The sequence below is a fragment of the Topomyia yanbarensis genome, chromosome 2, assembly GCF_030247195.1.
Source record: "Topomyia yanbarensis strain Yona2022 chromosome 2, ASM3024719v1, whole genome shotgun sequence".
NCBI classification, from domain to species: Eukaryota; Metazoa; Arthropoda; class Insecta; order Diptera; family Culicidae; genus Topomyia; species Topomyia yanbarensis.
This window is the reverse complement of record NC_080671.1, coordinates 425,206,542-425,228,917: the sequence shown is the minus strand read 5'-3', so window position 1 is coordinate 425,228,917 and position 22,376 is coordinate 425,206,542. Positions and strand designations below refer to the sequence as shown.

General features: G+C 43.2%; 1 protein-coding gene across 1 annotated transcript in view; it reads left to right on the top strand.

Moving 5' to 3' along the window:
• The window catches only part of LOC131685302 (vertebrate ancient opsin-like), a 77,516-nt gene extending 65,590 nt beyond the window's left edge, over positions 1–11,926 (top strand). The window contains exons 6-7 of the mRNA XM_058968934.1: positions 10,179–10,311; positions 10,384–11,926. Of these exons, the coding sequence (XP_058824917.1) occupies positions 10,179–10,311; positions 10,384–10,983 (733 nt within the window). The 3' untranslated portion in view covers positions 10,984–11,926. The remainder of the gene's footprint in view (positions 1–10,178; positions 10,312–10,383) is intronic.
• Positions 11,927–22,376: the final 10,450 nt, after the last annotated feature.

The window sequence follows — 22,376 nt, the reverse complement described above, 5'->3', positions numbered from 1 at the left end:
GGTGGCATGGCGTCGGGAACCACCTAACTTATTTTGTTATACGGGGTGGATGAAATGAATGCAGGTGCGAGGTTGGTTTGAGAAGGGGATGAGCGAGTGGGAGGGGGGTGAGGAGAAAGAGGGTGAGGGGTGGACGTGGAGTGCAACAGCCAACTTCATATTATACCTTCCAATTGAGACTAGGTTAGTAAAAATTGATTCAGTCATCACCGAAGTGGTTTTAGTTCTGGAATATGCCCGGAACCCAGGACTTCCGGAATTGTCGATAGTGAACAATACATTTCAAGAGTGTTTGATTCGCCATCATTCAACTGAACCTGCGAACCGAAGTAATTTGATATTCAATTCAATATATTTTTAACCAATGAGGTGTTACGAATGTACCGGTTTATATGCTTTTGTGACCGCAATAACCAACCTGTAACTGCGGAACCAAAGGTCAGAACTGAATGAAATTCTATAGTAGTCAATGAGAGTATTATATCTTTCATTTGAAATTTGTATCAAGTTTTGTAAAAGTCGGTAATGAGTCTATTGGGAAATAGGTTCGATATTAGCTCACGACCTTGGTGAGTTCTCCAGGGGCATCAAGAACCTTCATAGGTGGCCAATTTGGTCAGAGCTACTTTGATTGGTCATTAGTGGCCTAGACCTGCAAATTCTAGTAATGTTGAAACCATTTGAATATGTATTACATCATTCGGACATCATAGGGTTACCAGATTATATAGGAATTTGGTGTGTGGCCACACTCTTCAACCCGTAACTCCGGAACCGGAAGTCCGATCAACTAAAAATTCAATGGCGTCTTATGGGAGCATTATACCGTTCATTTGAAACTGAGTTTGTGCAAATCGGTTTAGCCATCTCTGAGAAAATTGAGTGAAATTATTTGATACACACATACATACACATCCATACATACATACATACACACAGACTCCGCTAGCGAATGACGGATCTCAATAGTAGCATGTCTGTAATAACATACGTACATGGAACTATTGAGAACCAGAGCTACAGGTCCAAAGCCCTGGTAAAGGAGGATGGTTGTGATGATCCGGGCCGAGATCACCACGTAAAGCAAGGTAGGGCATAACCCCAATTCCAAGGCGTGAAGCGACCCGTGCCGAGGGATGAGTGATCGAGGGGGTGAAAAAGATGCTCGATCGTTAACGGAGCCTGTGGGGTACCTGGGCAACCCCCACAGTAAGCGTCCCTTACCACGCTAATGCGGAGCTCTGGCGTGGCGGACATTTATTTCTCGCGCGACTCGTGGGATTTGATATGGAGAGCAAAAATAAATATACTAAACAAACGGAGGTGCCAAACCCCTTCGCTAGAGGTAGTTTGGCGAGGTCTCCCCCCCGTGGGGAGAGTAGTGGAGCGATGAGTGCTGCATCTGAAAGCACTAGTGACTCCCCAGCAGCGATAGGAAATAGCCCTACCAGTGCACCGGAGGGGCCACTATCTGCGATGCGCAAAGTAGCGAAGCAACTCGATTCAATAATCGATTTCGCTAGCGCAAAGCAGAATATAGCCAAGGAGTTGAAGTTGAGCCTCATGGAGCTCCGGAAAGCTGTTCGTGTCGCAAGACAGGAACAGCAGGCCTATGTTAAGAGGGTGGAATGTCGGGAGAGGCCCGACAGAGAAACCCAGACAGTGGCCCCCAATAGGGAGGAAAGAGAGAAGGTCGATAGAGGTTCACAGACAGTGGCCTTTACCTTCTACGGAGCAGCCACGTCGATCGGAGCGGCGACCGAGTTCCCCTCGAAGGGAAAAGGCAAGGGCAATCGCAAGACGGCATCGAACGCGAAGCGCCCTAGGAAGTCGCCAGGCGAGGGTTCCAAAACCGACACCACTCGGCGTGCAACCGTTAAGGTCAAACGCCGTTTGGGCGAGGTAAGCGAGGGCGAGAGTGACCTCGTTGTGGAGAGCGATGGTACCAGCAACCCGGCACGACCGGGGCAGGGGGGCTCAAACCCCTGGACGCTGGTCACCAAGAAAAAGCCGGCACCAAAACCGGAGGTACCGCGGCCTGCAAAGAAGGCCAAGGACAGAGGCGAAACCTTGTGGTTAAAAACCGACAAGGACAAATACGCCGATGTCCTAAAATCGATGAAGGCGGCCGAAAGCCTCTCAGCCCTTGGGCAGGATGTGCGTAGCGTAAGACGCACTAACACGGGAGAGATGCTTCTGGTGCTGAAGCGAGGCGCACAATCAAGTGCAGTATACAAGGCCTTGGCCCAAGAGGTCCTTGGTGAGGGCGCCCAAATCAGGTCGCTAGGTGCGGAAACAACTCTCCAGTGCAAGCACTTGGACGAGTTCACGACCGCAGAAGACGTCGTCGCAGCCGTTAAGGAGCACTGCGACGTCACAATCGAGCGGGCCTCTGTGCGATTGAGAGATGGACCCTCTGGCACCCAAGTAGCCTACCTCAGGCTACTGAAGCCGGATGCCAAAAAGGTAACCGAGAAAGGGAAGCTGAAGATCAGCTGGTCGGTATTCCCTATTAGTATACCCCAGCCGCCTTCAGTGGATAGTTGCTATCGGTGCCTTGAGTCCGGCCACAAAACATACGAATACAAAGGCATAGATAGGAGCAAACTATGTCGTCGCTGCGGCGAGGAGGGACATAAAGAGCGGGGGTGCACTAAGGCACACAAGTGCCTTATCTGCACCGCTAAGAAGCAAGCCCATAAACATGCTATGGGCGGACCTTCGTGTCCCTTCGGCGAGTTAAATAAGAAGAAGCCGTGAGAGTCACACAGCTAAATCTTAACCATTGTGCAGCAGCCCAACAGCTGCTGTGGCAGTCGGTCTCGGAGTCGAGGACAGATGTCGCCCTCTTATCAGACCCGTACAGCATCCCTGCCGGCAACGGCAATTGGGTGTCGGACGGGTCTGGAATGGTGGCAATCTGTACAACGGGACGGTTCCCGGTTCAAGAGGTAATACACCCCTCCGCCGAAGGTGTGGCGATTGCCAAGATCAATGGTGTGTTCTATTGCAGCTGCTACGCCCCACCAAGGTGGCCAATAGAACAGTTCTACCAGATGATCGACAGGCTCTCGTCGGACCTAGTGGGCCGAAAACCGGTAGTCATAGCGGGAGACTTTAACGCTTGGGCAGTGGAGTGGGGCAGCCGCTGTACAAATAGCAGGGGTCAAGCGCTAATGGAAGCGCTTGCGAAACTCGATACTGTGCTAGCTAATAATGGCTCCGCTAGTACATTCCGTAGAAACGGAGTGGAGGCGTGGATTGATGTGACCTTTGCCAGCCCGAGTCTGGCTCCAGGCATGGAATGGAGGGTAGACGAAGGCTACACCCATAGCGATCATTTAGCAATCCGTTTTAAGATCAACTATGGTGTGCAGCATCCGAGTGTGGGAGATCCCTGTCAGGTACGCGGGTGGAAGTCCAATCACTTCGACAGCGAAGCTTTCACCGCGGCCCTGGGACTGGAGGCCAACACCGACATGCAGTTATCCATGTGGGGGAAGTCGTGATCCCTTCACAGCGGAGTCTGAAGTCTCTCGGAGTCATTATAGAGGACAAGCTGACCTTCGGCTGCCATGTCGACTATACGTGCAAGAGAGCGTCGACTGCTGTTGCGGCACTATCGAGAATGATGTCCAACAGCTCAAAGGTGTGCGCCAGTAGACGTAGGTTACTGGCAGGCGTTGCCGTATCTATCCTCAGGTACGGCGGCCCGTCATGGTCAAGAGCACTGAGGGTAACCAGTTACCTACAGAAACTGGAGAGCACCTACCGCGTGATGTGCCTCAGAGTGATATCTGCCTACCGCACGGTATCACACGATGCATCCTGCGTGATAGCGAGCATGATGCCAGTCGGGCTGGTCATTCGGGAAGATGAGGAGTGCTTTGAGCTACGTGGAAATAGGGGAGCCCGCGAGCGCACCAGGGTGACCTCGGTCGCCAGATGGCAGCGTGAGTGGGACAACTCCTCGAAAGGTAGGTGGACCCACCGGCTGATACCTAGCATATCGAGCTGGGTGGGAAGACCCCATGGGGAAGTTCACTTCCACCTGACACAATTCCTGTCAGGCCATGGCTGTTTCCGTCAGTACCTCCACAGGTTCGGGCACGCGGAGGTCCCAGTCTGCCCGGACTGCCCAGGTGTAGACGAACCTGCCGAACACATACTGTTCGTATGTCATCGGTTCGACGTCGAAAGAAGAGCAATGCTTGACGTCTGTGGCTGGGACACAACCCCTGATACCCTTATTCAGCGGATGTGTCAATCGGTGGAGAAGTGGAACGCAGTCTCGGCTGCTACCATCCAGATTGCCAGTAGGCTACAGGTAATCTGGCGAACCGAGCAACAGACGACGGACACGGCTAACTAGTGATTGGTTAGCTGGAGCGAAAAAAGCCAAGCGCAAAAAAGAAAGTGAATGGTCTGTTCATGCCGAGGCAGGTTGGCGCAGCGAATGGCAACCGCGTAAGGGGTAAACCCAGCCACCCCGAAGCAAGACAGAAGAGTGAGTGTATAGGCGTATAAGTGGACTGCCTCATGCCGGGAGGGTCGTAGCGTAGTATGTTGGAACTAAGCTATCGATGCCTCATGGCGTGGCAGAGGAGTGAAAGGGTGAGCATCCAAGTCAGTCTCACACTGCATGTTAAGGGTGAGCATAAAAGTCAGCCTCACAGGTTGGTAGAGGCTAGCATAAAAGTCAGCCTAGCAAGGAATGAAAAAGGTGAGCACACAAGTCAGCCTCGCATGGTATGTCAGAAGTGGGGCCTAAGAAAAATGTCCCACATGGCATGCCAGGGGGAGTGACAAAGGTACAATAGAGTGGCACGATTGAGAGTGAATCAGGTGATAGGGTGAGCACCCAAGTCAGCCTCACATGGTATGGGTAGGGCGAGCACAAAAGTAAGCCTAGCAAGGAATGAGTAAGGTGAGCACAAAAGTCAGCCTCATGTGGGAGTGTTTGAGAGTGAATCAAAGTGCGATTGAGAGAGCACCCAAGTAAGCCTCATACAGGATGTATGAACGCGTGAGTGAGAGTGAATGAGTACATTTAGTACAGCCATCCCCCCAGAAGTAATACCGAGAGGTAGTTCCTGGGAGGAATCATGGCGGAGCCCAATGGAGTTTAGTCGGTATTAATGGCTGGTCACCATTCGAGTCCGACACGCCCCCAGTGCACCCCGTGCGGTAGATTGGACCCTACCAATAGCATGTGTACTGGGCTAGGACATAAAGGTCTTCTCCATTGTAAAAAAAAAATACATACACACAGAGACAGCTGATCGATCGGAAGCCGGTAGTCATTGGTGGTGACTTCAACGCCTGGGCTGTGGAATGGGGCAGTAGAGTAACCAACACAAGAGGGTGTATCCTGCAGGAAGCTCTAGCGAAGCTAGACGTACGATTGTGCAATGAAGGCTCTGTTAGCACATTTCGGAGAGACGGGAGGGAGTCTATCATCGACGTCACATTCTGTAGTCCCTCATTGACGGTGAACATGAATTGGAGAGTATGCGAAACGTATACGCATAGTGACCACCAGGAGATTCGCTACCGTATCGGTCAACGGAACCCCACGGCAGTACAGAGAAGGGTGGCCGGCGAACGAAAGTGGAAGACGAAAGCCTTCAACAAAGACCTCTTTGTTGAGGCACTTCGGCCGAACGGCGGGACCGAGAACATGGATGCGGCTGACCTCACAAGAAGGATTGTGGCGGCTTGTGACGCCACAATGCCGCGAAAACTGGAACCACGCAACAAACGGCGTCCAGCTTACTGGTGGAACGAGACGCTTAGTACGTTACGCGCTGCTTGTCTCAGAGCCAGAAGGCGGGCCCAAAGAGCAAGGTCGGAACCAGATAGAGAAGAGCGTAAGGCAGCGTTTCGGGAAGCTAGGGCCGCTTTAAAACGGGAGATCAGACTTAGCAAGTCAGAGTGCCACAAGGAGCTATGCCGAGAAGTAGACGCCAATCCCTGGGGTGACGCATACCGAGTCGTGATGGCGAAAATGAAGGGTCCGACGACGCCAGCCGAAATGTGTCCGAGCAAGCTGAAGATAATCGTCGAGGGTCTTTTCCCGAAGCACGATCCAACTATATGACCACCGACACCGTACGGCGAAGAAGAAGGAACAAGCACAGATCGGCAAGTGACTAACGACGAGCTAGCAGAAGCATCGAAGCGCCTAAAATCAAAGAAAGCCCCTGGTCCGGATGGAATACCAAACGTGGTACTGAATGCTGCGATCCTGGCATATCCGGACATGTTCAGGATAGTGATGCAGAAGTGCCTAAATGAAGGCAACTTCCCCGAAATGTGGAAGGTCTGCCGAAGCCAGGGAAGCCACCTGGCGACCCGACCTCGTACAGGCCCATATGCCTGCTGGATACACTCGGAAAACTCCTGGAAAGGATCATTCTTAACAGGTTGACGAAATTCACGGAAGGTGAGCGCGGACTGTCCAAGATGCAGTTCGGTTTCCGCAAAGGAGCATCGACAGTGGATGCAATTCGGATAGTGCTCGAGAGTACTGAGAAGTCATCTAAACAGAAGCGAAGAGGAGATCGATACTGCGCTGTGGTCACGATAGATGTGAAGAACGCGTTCAACAGTGCCAGCTGGGAAGCCATCGCTGCAGCGCTGCATAGAATGAGATAAGTTCCCGACTATCTATGCCAGATCCTGAAAAGCTACTTTCAGAGCAGAGTGCTGCTGTACGAGACGAGCGAAGGACAGAAGTCACTGCGTGTCACAGCGGGCGTTCCTCAGGGCTCCATTCTCGGTCCAGCCCTTTGGAACGGGATGTACGATGGGGTCTTAACGCTGCAGCTGCCTAGGAAAGTGAAAATCGTGGGATTCGCGGACGACGTGTCACTAACGGTGATGGGTGAGACACTCGAAGAAGTGGAGGTGTCGGTGGAGACAATAGACGCGATCGAGAGCTGGATGAACTGGGTCAAGCTGCAAATAGCTCACCACAAGACGGAGGTGTTGTTGGTCAGCAACTGCAGATCGGTTTAACGGATGCAGATCGATGTCGAAGGGCTCGTGATTGCATCGAAACGTGCATTGAAGCAATTGGGAGTTATAATCGACGACCGGTTGAGCTTCAACAACCTCGTTGATTACGCCTGTGAAAAATCGGCGAAGGCAACGAACGCAATAGCGAGAATCATGCCAAACGTCGGCGGTCCGAGATGCAGCACGAGACGTCTGCTATCTACTGTTTCGTCATCGATACTCCGATATGGGGTTCCTGCCTGGAGTGCTGCGCTGAAAACCAAGCGGAACCGTGAAAAGCTAAACAGGACATTCCGACTGATGGCCGTACGAGTCACGAGTGCCTACAGAACAATATCGTCGGAGGCAGTATGCGTTATCGCCGGGATGATCCCCATCTGCATTACCCTGGCGGAGGACGTGGAATGCTATCAGCGGAGAAATGCACGTAACGCTAGGAGACTGGTTCGAGCGGACTCGTTGGCTAAATGGCAACAGGAGTGGGACAACGCGGAGAAAGGAAGGTGGACCCACCGACTCATCCCAAATGTATCGGCCTGGGTGCATACGAAGAATGGAAAGGTGAACTTCCATTTGACGTGTCCGGGCACGAATGGTTCCGGAAGTACTTGCATTGGTTTGGACATGCTTGGTCACCCCTTTGCCCGGAGTGTGCGACTATTTTTACCATTTTTTTGTTAACCATTTTTGTTAACGACCTATTGAGTCAATTTGTCAACAGTTGTTACGGCATTTAATTAGCAAGGGACTGGAAGGTGAAGCATATTTTTCAATATTTAGAGCCATAGTACTCAAGGGAGAGCAAGGAGTTGAAGGGAGAAAGTTTAGAAAAGCGTGGAAGGATCATATATGCAAGCTTAGAGCTCACCGGCGACTTAACCTTTTGTCTGCTACCGTAGGAGTCAGGGTCTTTTGGCATTAGAAATGCGAATCACCTGAGTCTACGGCATGTCCGGACAAGCGTAAAGTAACTTGTTACTTCATGCTGTCGGAACCGACGTCGGGGAGGAAACAGGTTCTGGGCAAGAGCAGTGGTTTTTAGCGGGTCGGGTGATGGCAGCCCAAACCCGTTCCCTGAGACATTGGGGATTTTGCACATTTTTCCTCACTCAGGGTTTTCCTGAAATTTTTTTTACTGCTCTCTAAAAAAAAATACACACAGAGACATTTTGCGATCTCGACGAACTGAATCGAATGGGGTGTGACACTCATCCTTCCAGGCCTCGGTTGGAAAATCGATTTTTGGAGTGATTACATAGTCTTTCTTGATATGAGAAAGACAAAAAGAATTATTGTTACGCATAATGAGAGCACCTCTCTTTTTCACCGTCTTGAAACTATCAAACGGCTTGCGCTGTCATATTTGTTAGTTTGTGATCAGCATTGGCCGAGATGGATACGTACTAAATGTAAGCCTAAATGTGATATTATTTCTTGTAAACTAATTTAAATACTGTTACAGAAAATTTATAACATCTGTTGTAATAAAAACTTTTATTGTAAAACGGTGTTATAAATGCAGAAATGACATCCCAGTCAGTTGCGAAACGCAACAATTATGATGTGCAATATTTTATTATGAAAATGAAACTATATTTTTTATATTGTCCACCGTAAAAGTAATTTAAACATATTACAAAGGGCAAATTTATGGAAAACTAATTTATTAATAAAACTTTTTCAGTTTTATTTTTTTCCAACATATCCTTCAGATGTTATTCAGAGTTATAAGACGAAAATTTTCTTCTAACGCATCAAAACTCTAGCTTCTATTATTCCAAAGATATGAGTACTGGATATCTCAAAAATAGTATTTGTTATATCAATTCTATGAAACTTTAAAAATTTAATTCATGGCTGAAAAAGAATAATCTTTTGTTTGCCCTAATGAGTGGTATTGTTATTCCCAAGGACCCCATTTTTAGCGAAAAAGTGCTCATAACTTTTTAACGAAAACAAATTATTCGCCTTAAAACAATTTAAAAGTTCTGTGAAGACTATTTCTGTTTCAAATGAATACCGCAAAAGTTATTTGCATAAAACTGTTTTTTTTTTCTAAGAAACACCATAACCTTCGATTTTAAATTTGTTGTATGACAGATAGAGCTTACATGTCTTCAGAAAACTTTTCCACAATTGATTGTTCTACAACTTCTCAGGAGGTCGTTTGACTTTAGCTAGTATGATTCAAAAGTTAATTTTTGAATTGAGCTAAAATTAGAACCACCCTAACTGTTGTTTTTTAAAAAAAAAACGAAGGGGCGAAAACTTCTCTAAAGATTTAATCAGGCTAACTTGTTTGGTTTTAGTAAAATTTCAAAATTCCTGCTAATTTTGCATTCTGAACCACTGTGCACTGCATTGTTGATGGCTTGCGCTTTTACTCCTTCCGTTTTCGTTTATCCTTTCCCAGATAAGCCACTCGAGTGAGGAAATCATGTATGTAGAATGAGATGCCCCCATCGAAAGTTAATCAATTTCAACTTTTATCCACCGAATTATTCTTCAACTCTGACTTCTTGCTGAAAGTTTGTAAGTGCCCATTAAATTTTAATTATCCTCCCTCAGCACACAGCATATGTGCCTGTAGCATGTTAAATACATCGTTCGTTCGCTAGGGGGCTATAAGCTTGGGTGGTGTGTCTTCTCTCTACATGTAGGTACGGTATGTTTGCGTATGAGATAAACCCGTTAAACAAGGCTTTGTGGCGACATCGAACAGAGAAAAAAAAGGTAGAACTTGTAGAACCAAACTAGACATACGGTGGCAAGCCGCCCGATGTTTGTTCTTTCTACTGCAGTGCACTGTTCAAACATGCCATTCACACGGTACGGTCTGATCCGCAATCGGTTCTCGGATGGGCCAGCATGAAAAATTAATCCTTTAGCTCGGTTCGACGCTTCCGAAAGAGTTTGCAGTCTGTGGAGGTAGCGAAGTGCCAGTCTATCTCGCTCCCGCATATGATAGGTCCATTAGATTGACATTTATGGTCCCTAGGTACATGCCAAAGCAATGAATGGGTGACTGCTACCCCGTTATGTTTTTGCTACCAAGATCTGAAACGCTTAGAAACAGAGCTATAATCTCTTTTACAATAACCCATTTCCCGTACAACTTTTCGATGTGTAAAGTGCTTTCTTTGCTCTTTCCGTTTCAGCTGCTCCGTGAACTGGGAATCACAGACAACGAACGCCACTACTTACATCATATTCCTATTCGTGTTCGGTTTAGTCGTACCATTGATCGTTATTATCTATAGCTACACCAACATTGTTATCGTTATGCGGCGGGTATGTGTTGCCAGCATTTCAACCAAGTTAATCCCTTGCTTACCATTATGGTTATGTTTCATCTTCCCACAGAACTCTGCCCGCGTCGGCCGCATCAACCGTGCCGAGAAGCGTGTCACCTGGATGGTGGCAGTGATGGTGATCGCCTTCATGACGGCCTGGACACCGTACGCTGTGTTCGCGCTTATCGAACAGTTTGGCCCCGCAGAGGTCATCAGTCCGGCACTGGGTGTGCTGCCTGCACTGATCGCCAAGTCCAGCATCTGCTACAATCCGATTATCTACGTCGGTATGAACACCCAGTACAGAGCGGCCTTCAGTCGGGTGCGGAAGAACGATCCCCTGAACAATAATACCACACTGAACCAGCCAACGAAAACGATGACTAGAACGAGCAACGATCTGGTCGAGTGTAGTTTTGACTTTTGTCGTAAGAAAACTCGACTGAAAGTGAATCTCCCTGGTGCCAACATTATCAACAACAATAACAACCACCACCATTCGCAGTCAAACAAAGCGAGCTGCATTCAGAGCGCGATGAACGCGGTCGATGCGTCACGATCAGTGGACAGCGCCCATCCGTTGATGCAGTCGAACTATGAACTATCTGTGATCAGAAGTAGCAGGTCGATTTTAATTCAATCAAACTCGTTCCGGACCCATCTGGTGTAGCATAGTAGGAGGGACTTTGGATGAGCCAATCGTATCCTGGTTGGGTATGCAGGGATGATAAGCACAATTAAAACTAAGAACCAACCAGCAATGTTGAGGTTAGACCACACGCAGTAAACTGCTAGACGAAAATAGTTCGTAGCATGTACAATCCGATAGAACTGTATACATCGAAGATTATATTTTTCTTTGAAACTTCTTTGCACAGACGAAACAGACATATCAAGCAACCCAAAAATAGTTAAAATATGCACTAGCGCCATCCATACAAAATAGCATACTTTGCCATTCAAGGCATGCTTGCTTGGATTGATGAGAGTAAACATTAATTTACTAATGGCAATGATAGATGAAATATCTAAATGTGTAGATGGACGAACAGCAATGTTTTAAAAACAATCACTACTGTGTTGACTCGCGTTGTCAAGGCTCGCATGCGGAGATTCGTTTTTCTTTTGACACGAGGCGGCTATTCCGAGCAGAGCCGTCAATACAGAATATTTAAGAGGTCAATCAAACAAGGAAAAGTTATAAATATATGTGCTGAATTTCCTTTTTATCATTCGATACTTGATGGTCGACGAGTAGTGTACGGACGTACGTACTTAAACGATTCTCATAAACAAACGGCCAATAATTGCCGCTGTACTGTACGGAACAAACAGATTCTTGCGTGATTTGGGAAATAATCATAACAATTGTGTAGCAGATTCCGTAGAGGATACGATTACCGTAAATTTTGATAGAAATGATTTTGTAAAAGCATTAATTAGCCGTGCTTTGATTGGTGGTTTACTTGTTAGCACCGCCTTTTTGGCGATGAACCACATTTGAGATAGGCAGCGTTGCCAATGTTCCAGATTTATCTGGAATCTTCCAGATTTTTCCTAACTGAACAGACATTTGTTCAAGCCAGACATTTTTCTACGTTAAACCCCAGAAGGAACGCCATTATGACAGATTTATCTGGCACAGCTAGAGTTTTTTAAGCCTTTAGCAGAAAGGTAAACCTCTCATTCTACCAGATTTATAAATTATAGAGATTGTTACACACAATTTTTGGAAATCTGGGTCATATTTTCCAAAACAAAAATCGATTAATATGAAGACCAAAATGTATGCCAAATTTCGATGACTTTGTGCTCGCTGTCAAGTGACAGATTTTTCCAGACATTTTTATTTGAACTGTCAGATTTTCTTTGAAAAATAATGGTAACCCTGGAGATAGGTAAAACGAATTGTCTATAGGAAAATGTTTTCAGTTTGCATTTGATCATCGTTGAAATCAGTTCGCTTGTCGCCGTGGACCCGCTTTGTTAGTTCCTGGAAGGAATACTCACCCTTTTGCAGCAGCAAACAAAGGCGCTCTCAAAATTGCCTCCATCACTAGACGTGTACAGAAGTCGCATTGTTTTTGCAAGGAGACGGCGATATAATATTCACAACAAACGGTCCTTATTAGGACCACAAAATCGTTCTCAGAATTATAAATGAAATTTCCATTTCGTGGTTTGGAAAATAACTTCCCTCTTACCGGGTTAGTTATTTTCTATAACAATATCAGAAAAATGCACGATAAAACCAATAATCTGACCAATTGGACGGAATCAAGAAAATACCTACAAAAATTTGAATCAGAAAAGGGACATTGACGGAAAAATGCTTCGATCGTTTCCAATTGTTTGGCAACTAAAGTTGTCGATTTGTTTTCCAACGTCAATTATTTGCGCGGTTCTGTACAGAACAGATTTTTGCGCGATTTGTTGGGAAATAATCGAAACAATTGTGTAGTAGATTCCGTAGAGGATACGATTTGTTACCTTTTGTGTGTAGTCCTAAATAAGTCGGCATTACAGGATGTATCCACGAATAATATGGCTGACTCACAAAAATGGTCGCATTTTTAATGTCATCGTGGTCGTGTCTTGTACACAACCCTTTAATTTTTTCTGGTAATGGAATATTTGTAGCGTCACCTTGTAATGGTTGCGATTCTTCCCTGTACAGGTATAGGTTGTATAGGCAGGCCCGATGAGAGGGGGGGGGTCAGCCGGGGCAATTGCCCCGGGGCCCGGATCGTATTTAGGGGCCCGCGGTTTTACCCGGAAGATGGGCGAAAACGTATTCACAAAAGAGCAATAAAATGGTGATTTCTTTGTAATTATTCATTTTATTAAATAGTCATATAATGAAAGCGGAAAAAATCGAGAGACATTTTAATTTTATAACTTGAGAATTAAAACTCCTGTTGTGGATACCAGAACTTTATTTGATATTTGACTTTTTTTAAAAAACAAACTTTCGTAAGGGAGTTGTCTACTTTATGTACTAGATCAAAAAAGCCGAGTTTTATTGTTTGAATTAACGGAATACGCGCCGAACAGGAATGCAAGCGCACGGACGTATCCGTCCTCTTCTGCGTTCGATTCTTTGTTGGTGGTACCGGTTGTTGATTTGGAGATACTGAGAACGATTTTTATTGAATGAATTTTTGTTCCTGTAAGACCCGTAAATCTTGGTTTTGAAGCTTTTTGTGGGTTGCCACAAGGAAAGTATCTATTGTTTACGGTTATAGTGGGCGGACTTTTCTAAGCTACTTCTGTGCAATGTTTTCCGTGGTGCAGTGTCTTTTTGCAGAATTTGCGCATATGAATTTGCCCTGCGTTCATAACCAATGTTGTCTGATGAGAGGTTACATTTTCGGTTGATCTGCATAGAATAGTTATTCCTCGTATCTTGACATATTTTTTTTATCACCATGTCAGAAGTGAGCGGATATATATATATATATATATATATATATATATATATATATATATATATATATATATATATATATATATATATATATATATATATATATATATATATATATATATATATACATATATATATATATATATATATATATATATATATATATATATATATATATATATATATATATATATATATATATATATATATATATATATATATATATATATATATATATATATATATATATATATATATATATATATATATATCCGGGGATGCTGTAGTTATCGTTGGCGGGTGCTTCACGGAACGAATGACTGTTCTTGGTTAATGTTTGATATGATGTAATTACAGGGTATTAGCTCCTGCCAGATTGAGCACCTTCTGCACTTTAAGCAAATTGTTTAATTTCTCGAATAGCTGGTCTTATACAACTTGTCTAGAAACCAATAGCAGGAAACTCGGCTACAGTGTGGCTAGTTTTTGACGTGTATCTATAGCGGAACGATTTTTAGCTTTGACTCTGAGTGAGATGAGAAGGTAGACTGACCTTAATTAACCGGTAATTGAAATGAATATTTTTGTATATTTGTGTTTTTATAGCACTTTAAAGTATTTTTTAAAATGCATTGCGTTAAGATAGAACAATAATTTTGGGGCTTGCTAAAGATGTTTATGATATCTATAAGAACCCAATTGTTATGTGCGAAATAAAAAAATCAAATCAGTTCAATTCAGCCACCAGCACCAGCAGTCGGTTGACCGATGTACTCGCATTTGTTTTATTTGTGTCTGATTCTTTATTACTGCGTTCTGTATCTTTATTTTGGTCAGTTACTACATATTCCAACAGCGTATCAAAACCGGCTCTTACACTAACACATCCATTGCTTTCCAAAAAAATAAAATGAAAGTTCTGATTAGAAAATTTTCTCGACAAACTTATATAAATATAAAATCTTTTCGATTTTATATTTTTAAAGGAGAATGACGAGCTATATCTTCTACCTTCTCATCTTGCTTACAACAAAAGCTAAAAACTGATCCACCGCTACCAGTAGATAAATCTACCCGTGTATCGCTTTGTCTAAACCGCAGAAGCAAAATATCGTGCTCCAACCTACTTTGTTGAACATGAACAATAATGAGTGTCGATCAAAGTAGAAAGTGTATCAAACTCTATTCCTGTTTACTTTTCGAGAGATGTCCTTAAAATTCACGTGTTGGAGAAGTGGAAAAAATATCAAGTTTACAAATGTAGCTAAAGATGATCAATATCTACACCCTACAATTTCACCATGTTAGCGTATTGATTATTCTTTAGACTATTAACCAAGCAGAAGCGTTAGTTCCGCGAAACGAAATATATCGTTGAATGTGCACACCTAGAAAAAATAGTGTAAATTTACGTCTTCTTACCCTGACATATACGAGCATTAAAATGACTTAGTTTTACGTTTCATTTTAATTTTACATGACGTTTAATTTCGTAAATCATGTAATTTTACTCCGCATACAGCGTTTGTTCTGAATGGTAGGAAGTGTAATTTTATATCATTGCGCATGTAACGTATATGTTTCATGTAAAATTAAACGGAACACGGTAATGTTCCGTAATTTCGTAAATTACGGTTTGTTGAATTGTGTCATGTTCGCAATTACGTCAACGATAAAATTCAGATTTTTTTGGTGTGTGGCCACAAGAATTCAGTACCTCTAGCGATAACACAATAGAAGTGCTAATACACGAGTTAGATCCGTGTACCTCTAATAACGTTGTTAACCATTGTGTACATTTTTAACAGGCCGAAAGGGTATCCGCGTACCCGTACCCATAGCAAGTTTAGCAGAAACAGTTTGATTTGAACAGTTGAATGTATACAATTCCTCTTACCAAAATTCAAATAAATAAGTTTAGAAGGGCCCATCAGTAAATCTAACCTTGGGGCCCGCCGCGGCTATCGACGGCCCTGTGTATAGGTCCCGGTATTTGGCGGTATTTCATTTCGGTAATAGAAGGTTGAAGACCATCCTATGTACAATCGCAAAATAAGAAGAAAAAAAAAAGCAAAAAGAAAGGAAAAAATCCCTCAATTTCAAGAGGCGTACACGAAGCCTAACAAAATCAAACATCAACCTATTGGAGAACATTAGTGGAAGTATTCGTTCCAGGCGTTCCTCGATCTATTCACAGAGGTTGAAAATGAGGTGTTTTTTATTCATCATTGTGATAATGTATGAGTTTAGAAATTGTTAAGATTTTTAAAAAAGGATCTCAGGGTATCAACGAAAAATCAAAATCTTTATTCTAATACTACAAATTTCAAGTCCGCTACAAAATTGTTGCTATGCAGAAAGATGGTTCTTCCATGTGCATCTAAAAATGGATAAAAGAGGTTTCCGTGTTTCAAATGCCTCATTTGACATGAGCTACTGAAAGGAAACATTCGTTGATGAATCATCTAAATCACAAGACGAACATTGCTTCCAGCAAATGAATACATAATGGGGAAAAGGATGAATTTGCCAAATCAACTTTCTATCAACTTTGCGCTTGATCAATTCTGTGCCTTCGCCCAGTACCGTCTGTACGCTAGGGTGAAGGAATGTTGATGCCGATCACATACTGGGACGCAACCCAGTTGTACTATGGAAGCCCTCGATCCCCCGCTACAGTCGAGCCCTAGCCGCCAGCGTTCAGCTATCGTTCCGGTCCTGTATGTGTGGGTGGAGAAGGGGTCTTCCAAGCCGCCTTTCTCGGCAAGTACCTATTATATAAATTGTAACGATACCACGGTTGAACCGATTTACGCTTCTAGCTCGATGTCTGACAATGTCTCTCGCCGTAAGCTGCTACGCCATCGGTTTTCAATGCATACTGGGACGCACCACAGTTGGCACTATGGAAGCCCTCGATCCCCCTGCCACAGTCGAGCAATTGCAGCCAGCGAACATCAGTCGATCCGGTCCTGTGTGTGGGATGGGTGAAAGGGTCTTCCAACCCGCCACAAATGGCAAGTAGACATCTAATCCGAACACTTCAAGCGCTGATGAGTTCTTCGCTTCCAGTATTTCGCCTTTTCGACGGCGCCGGTGGTTGAGTGGTAAGCGTGACCGCCAGTCATTCCAGTTGGCCTGGGTTCAATTCCAGCCGAGGTCGTTGAGATTTTTGTGAGGTGAAAAAATCTGTGATCACGTCTTCCTTCGGAAGGGAAGTAAAGCCGTTGGTCCCCGGTCCATGAAATTAGTGGTTCGATATCTAGGCCATGTAGTGGAATCACCTCTCTGGCGTCGGTAAAGAAGAAGTATATCCAACTTCTATACTCTACTAACAAAAATATCCTCCTCCCGTGATACTTGTGGAGTGCGCAGTAGTATATACGGCCTCTAGCAAAAGCAAGTATCGGACTAACCATTCCTTCCCTTTCCTTTCGCGATCTACGTTCGAGCCTGGCCGGCGCCGGTATTGATCAGAAACACTTTAGGATTACCAGGAGTTGCACATTGAAAGATGTTTCGGTAATCCCAAGCATAATTATCTACTGATTCCCTGTGCAACTTCAGCTAGTCCCGATCGATAACGGAGTAGCAGCCAGGGGTGGTCGCACAAGCTCAAGTATTTCGCCTTTTGCTCCGACATCTTGTCATCAGATGTCAACCTTGTTACTTGCCGGACCAGAGGGGTCGCGGCTTAGATTGCCCCTAGTCCCTGGTCAAGCCACGGGGACCGTTTGGGGTGGGCTCCGAAGGCCTCTTTTCTTGGCTAGCTCGAGCTTGAGGCACGGAGGCTTCAGGGTCGGCTCAATGTCACTCTATCCCCATCAGAAGACAAACACGGTCTTTTCACTTTTTCAATCATTTATTGTAACTTACAATTTTTGTGTGTGAGTGTAGGTGTATACAAGGCCGGCCGGCGAACGCTGGGACGAAGCGGGAAACGGTCGGCTGCTGTTGCGATTACTACGACGACGGGATGCTGCTGCGATGGTCTGCTGTTGGTGTGGCGATGCTACACGTGGGCTGTTGGGTGGTTGGGTCCGATGCGACCAGCGATGCCACTTTCTGGCGGGCGCGTCGATAGCGATCACTGCGGTTGATCTTCGGCGACAGGGCGGCGATTCAAGGGCACTATGGCACCTCGTGGCTGGACTCAGCTACCTGCTGGTGACTCGGAGGTCTCGGTGGAACCTCGGGGTTGGTTCAGTGTGCTCATGGGCACTTTTGACGGGCTTTTAGCGATATTGGCAGTGGCGTAGCCAGGGGGGGGTTTTGGGGGTTAAAACCCCCCCCAAACCAAAATTAATTGGATTGAAAAAAAAAATTGATGCTAACGAATTTAATTTAATATTCCACAAAATATTTTTGGAAAAATATTCTCTTATCACTACATTGAGAACTGTGTTTAAAGCGTCATGAGAACTTTTGGAAAATTGTGGGAAGGGGATCTTGTAACTTATCTCTTAGCCAAAATCCCATAGTTGTCAAATTACTTCAATGTAAAATAAAATAACTGTCTGAATTATTATGAGCTCATTTTTGGAAAGATGCTTCAAAATATGGATTAGAGACAATTTTTCGAATGGGAATCTAAATTTGAATAGGTTGATTGCATATAAATCATAAGCTTGTTTACCGAAAACTTGCATACATTTCAACATTTGCTGAAAATGTATTTTTTTTAGATTGTGTAGAGTTTAGACAACAATTCAATATAGTTAACAACAAGAATAACATTTCAGAAACTAGTTGAAAGCTGATGTAATTTTGTCTCTAGCAGGTCAGGATCGGTTTTATGAGCATTGGATTTTTGTTGTATTATCAACTATATGAATAGCCTCTTAGCAGGATGCAATGAATGGCGTACTAAAATTTTGTGTGCTACGTACTAGTACTGCAAATTGTGAGGTTGACTAATGAAGAAAAGTAAAATTAATGCTCGATAAATTTTTAACGGTCACGATCACATTCATTCGAAACTGCCAAATTTCGATGTTAAGTAACATTGAAGAATTTCAAAACGTAAAACTGTTCATCTGCTGATAGAATAATTTTGACGGTTATTCCTCCTAGAAGTAATTATAGACAAGAATTACTCTTCAACCAAATTTGGGTCGAGACTTAATGTCTCCAGTAAAGTTTTCGAAAGTGCTATTTCAAACAACTTTGTCAAAGACATAAATATCCCACATATTCAGAGTATCGAAATATAGTAGTAGAAAACCTTTACAACAAGCTATTCTGAAATTACTGTATTTGATAAATCTCTTCTGCGGTAATTAAATAATAAATTCACATTGCGTTCAAGGTGCCTTTGAAGCTTACAAAAAAAATAAGGGAACTGGATTTAAAACAAATAATTCCCAGATATTAAAAGGACTCAAAAACACAAAGAGTGATTCCATTTTAAGGAGCTAGCATCAATTCGGCGCTAGCTTAGTCCGCCCACCAAGTTAGTGTCGGATTCTAATGAGATGAAGTCGAAACGCAAGTTTCAGTTCCATCCATCCATAATTTAGTTATAGGTTTTGTGTTCTCAACTCGCAATGATTGTTTCAAACAATTTTATCCGTAGCGCAGAAAAAAATAGTTTTCACCTAAATTTTTCTTCACTAAGAAGAAATATAGCAGGCCCAGTTCATTTAAATCCCTATATGTTGAATTCATGTAGCCTTCATATTTTCAACAAAATTGTTTGAAATGACATTATCAAAAACTTTGCTGAAGGCACCATGTCTCTTAATATTTTTGAAAAATTAATTCACCATAATTACCTCTATGAGAGTTAATCACTAAAATTTCTATATCAAAGCAGGCGCTGTTTTATGTTGATAACTTCCCGAAGTTGTCAAACCTTCAAAGTCAAGGATTATTATATTAGGTGATCTTGAACGTTGAAAATTTTTTAGATCATTTATCCCACTTTAAAAGATCGCAATTTTTGACTTCATTGACATATTATACAAGAAAATAATCTATAGAGGTTTGAAAACTGTTCCATGTTGATCCTTCTTGTGTGTAGACTGGAATGACATCTGTTATACTCTACTTATGTTTTTGAGTTTTCAATAATTTATCAAACTCATATTAAATTTTAGCATTTTTTCAAAAAATTTGCGATTTTCATCAAAACCCCCTCCAAACCAAATTTCTGGCTACGCCACTGGATATTGGTGTCACTATCAATGACGAGCCGTTCAAGGGACACCACGCCTCGGACTATAGGCCACCCCGATGGCTTTAGGATCGAATTTAATGCGTCCTGCAAACGGATAATATTGACGAGGAGGGGTAATCTTATAGGTTTGCTACTGGGAAAGCTCTTATTTTCATTTCATACCTGATTCCTTCTCGGGATTTCTTTAATTAACTTTCTATCACTCCTCTATTTGTTCCACTATAACTTTACGGTATAAAAATATTTCCAACTGTCTATCTTCTTACTTTTTTAACTTTGATGTCTGCCTTTCTTGAAGTCTTTAGCAAAAGTGATTCGCATTCTTTCTATCCTAACCCAGTAGCTTCCCTCTCACTCGCAATTTTCCTCTCCCGTTTGGCTTTATTTCCTGCTTTCCCATGGTTTTCCAATCCCGAGCGTTTCCTGTTTTCCTAACGTGTGTGTAATCAGTGCGGTAAAATATCAATTTCAAACGAAAATAATCGTTTCAAGTGAAACTTCGATCCTTTCACTGTAAACATACCACCACTATATCAGTTGAGTTCGACTGCCGTCTTCGTTTGAGTCACTCAAAGTTCACTGTCAATTGAATAACATGTTCTGGTCATTTGACGTTTTTGCCTGTTTAGTTTCTATTGAATACCAACCTCACATTAGCACGGTCTCAGCTAATGGAAGTGAACCATTCCAATGAACCACTCACAAATGAATATGAAGGAACACTCACTGACATAAAAATAACTCCGACCAAGACGAGGTAACTCAAGACGGATACAGGTACGAGCATTTTTTCTCTGTATGAGTGAGGTTGTATTTTTTTCGATGAAGCTGATAAATCAGGAGGATATGAAAAAGAAAAGAATAAAACAAATGACGTAGTGGGATTTTCTGTTTAATTTTACAAGTATAAAACAAATTCACTCAAAAATGACAAATGTTCCGAACCTTTCTTTCTCTTCTTCTTGGAGAGTTTTCTTTTCTTTCTTGTGCCCTGCTGAATAATTGTTGACAGATGACTGTATACAACTAGCGAGGTTGGTAGTGCAGCCAATTTCTTTGTCATATTTAGATATGTTGCTATAATACACATTGTAATGACTGTTTTATTAACACACATTTCGCCAAAATATATCTGGAACTAATCAAAATCAAAAAAATTTTATCATATACTACATGTTTCTAGCAAATTTGGCCAGCATAACAGTCTATTCATCAGAATCAAATTTGCCACAAACATTGAAATAGAGATGGACGTACTACTAAAATACAGAAATATACAGAAATCGTATTACTAGTTGCCTTATCTTGTCTTAGGTGTAAACGGGCGAACTCGGTAAAGCGTGACAGCCACCCATCCCAGTCAGTCTGGGTGCAATCCCAGCCGAGGTCGCTGAGATTTTTCTGAGGTGCAAAATCTTCCTTCGGAAGGGAAGTAAAGCCGTTGGTTCCCGGTCCACGAGTTGATGAGTCGAAATCTAGTTACTACCAAATATCATCCTCCCGTGATACTTGTGGAGTGCGCAGTAGTATTTACGGCCTCTAGCAAAAGCAAATATCGGACTAACGTTCCTTCCGCGATCTATGTTCGGGCCAGGCCGGCGCCGGTTTTGATCAATAAAAACTTTAGGATTACCAGGAGTTGCACATTGAAAGATGTTTCCCTAATCCCAAGCATAACTATCTACTGATTGCCTGTGCAACTTCAGCTAGTCTAGATCGATAACGGAGTAGCAGCTAGGGGTGGTCGTACAAGGTCAAGCTCAAGCTCAAGTTCGATGGTTAAAGTCATTTTTAAATCAGAGATGAGGGCAACATGGATGCCATTTGAAAGGAGGTTAGGCCATTTTGAAATCCAAGATTGCGGCCTATAGTGACCAAGAAACTGTGAAAACAACTATCAATATGGGTATCATTTAAAATAATCATAAAATACCGTAATTTATAAATTTAGGCCATTTTGAAAACAAAGATGGCGGTTTCGGGTAACCACCACAGTAAAAACCATGATCAATATATATATCTATATCGCTTTTGCAATGATGGTCACTAGATGACGGAAACTGATGATTGAGGACATTTTGCAATCAATCAATCCAATATGGCGCCTTTTGGTTACCTCAAATCAATGAACCCACCTTCGATATGACCTATTTATAGCATTCATATCGAGCAAAACTTTTTCGAATTCTTTCTGAAAAAGAAAAGATTCTCGTATCTGTAGACTGTGCTCGTAATGTGTTCCTATAGAACCAGTGTGGAAGTGTTTTACCTCTTCACCATGTCATCGGAATTGTACACAGGAAACTATTGGTAGAGATGCAAAAAATAACTGAATTACATATTTGATTTTAGCAATGAATTTGACAGCTTCGTACAATTATGATAGCATACTGCGGCTATCATATTTCTTTTTCAAAATTTCTTAAATTCGCAGAGTTCAGACGAAAATAATGAATCT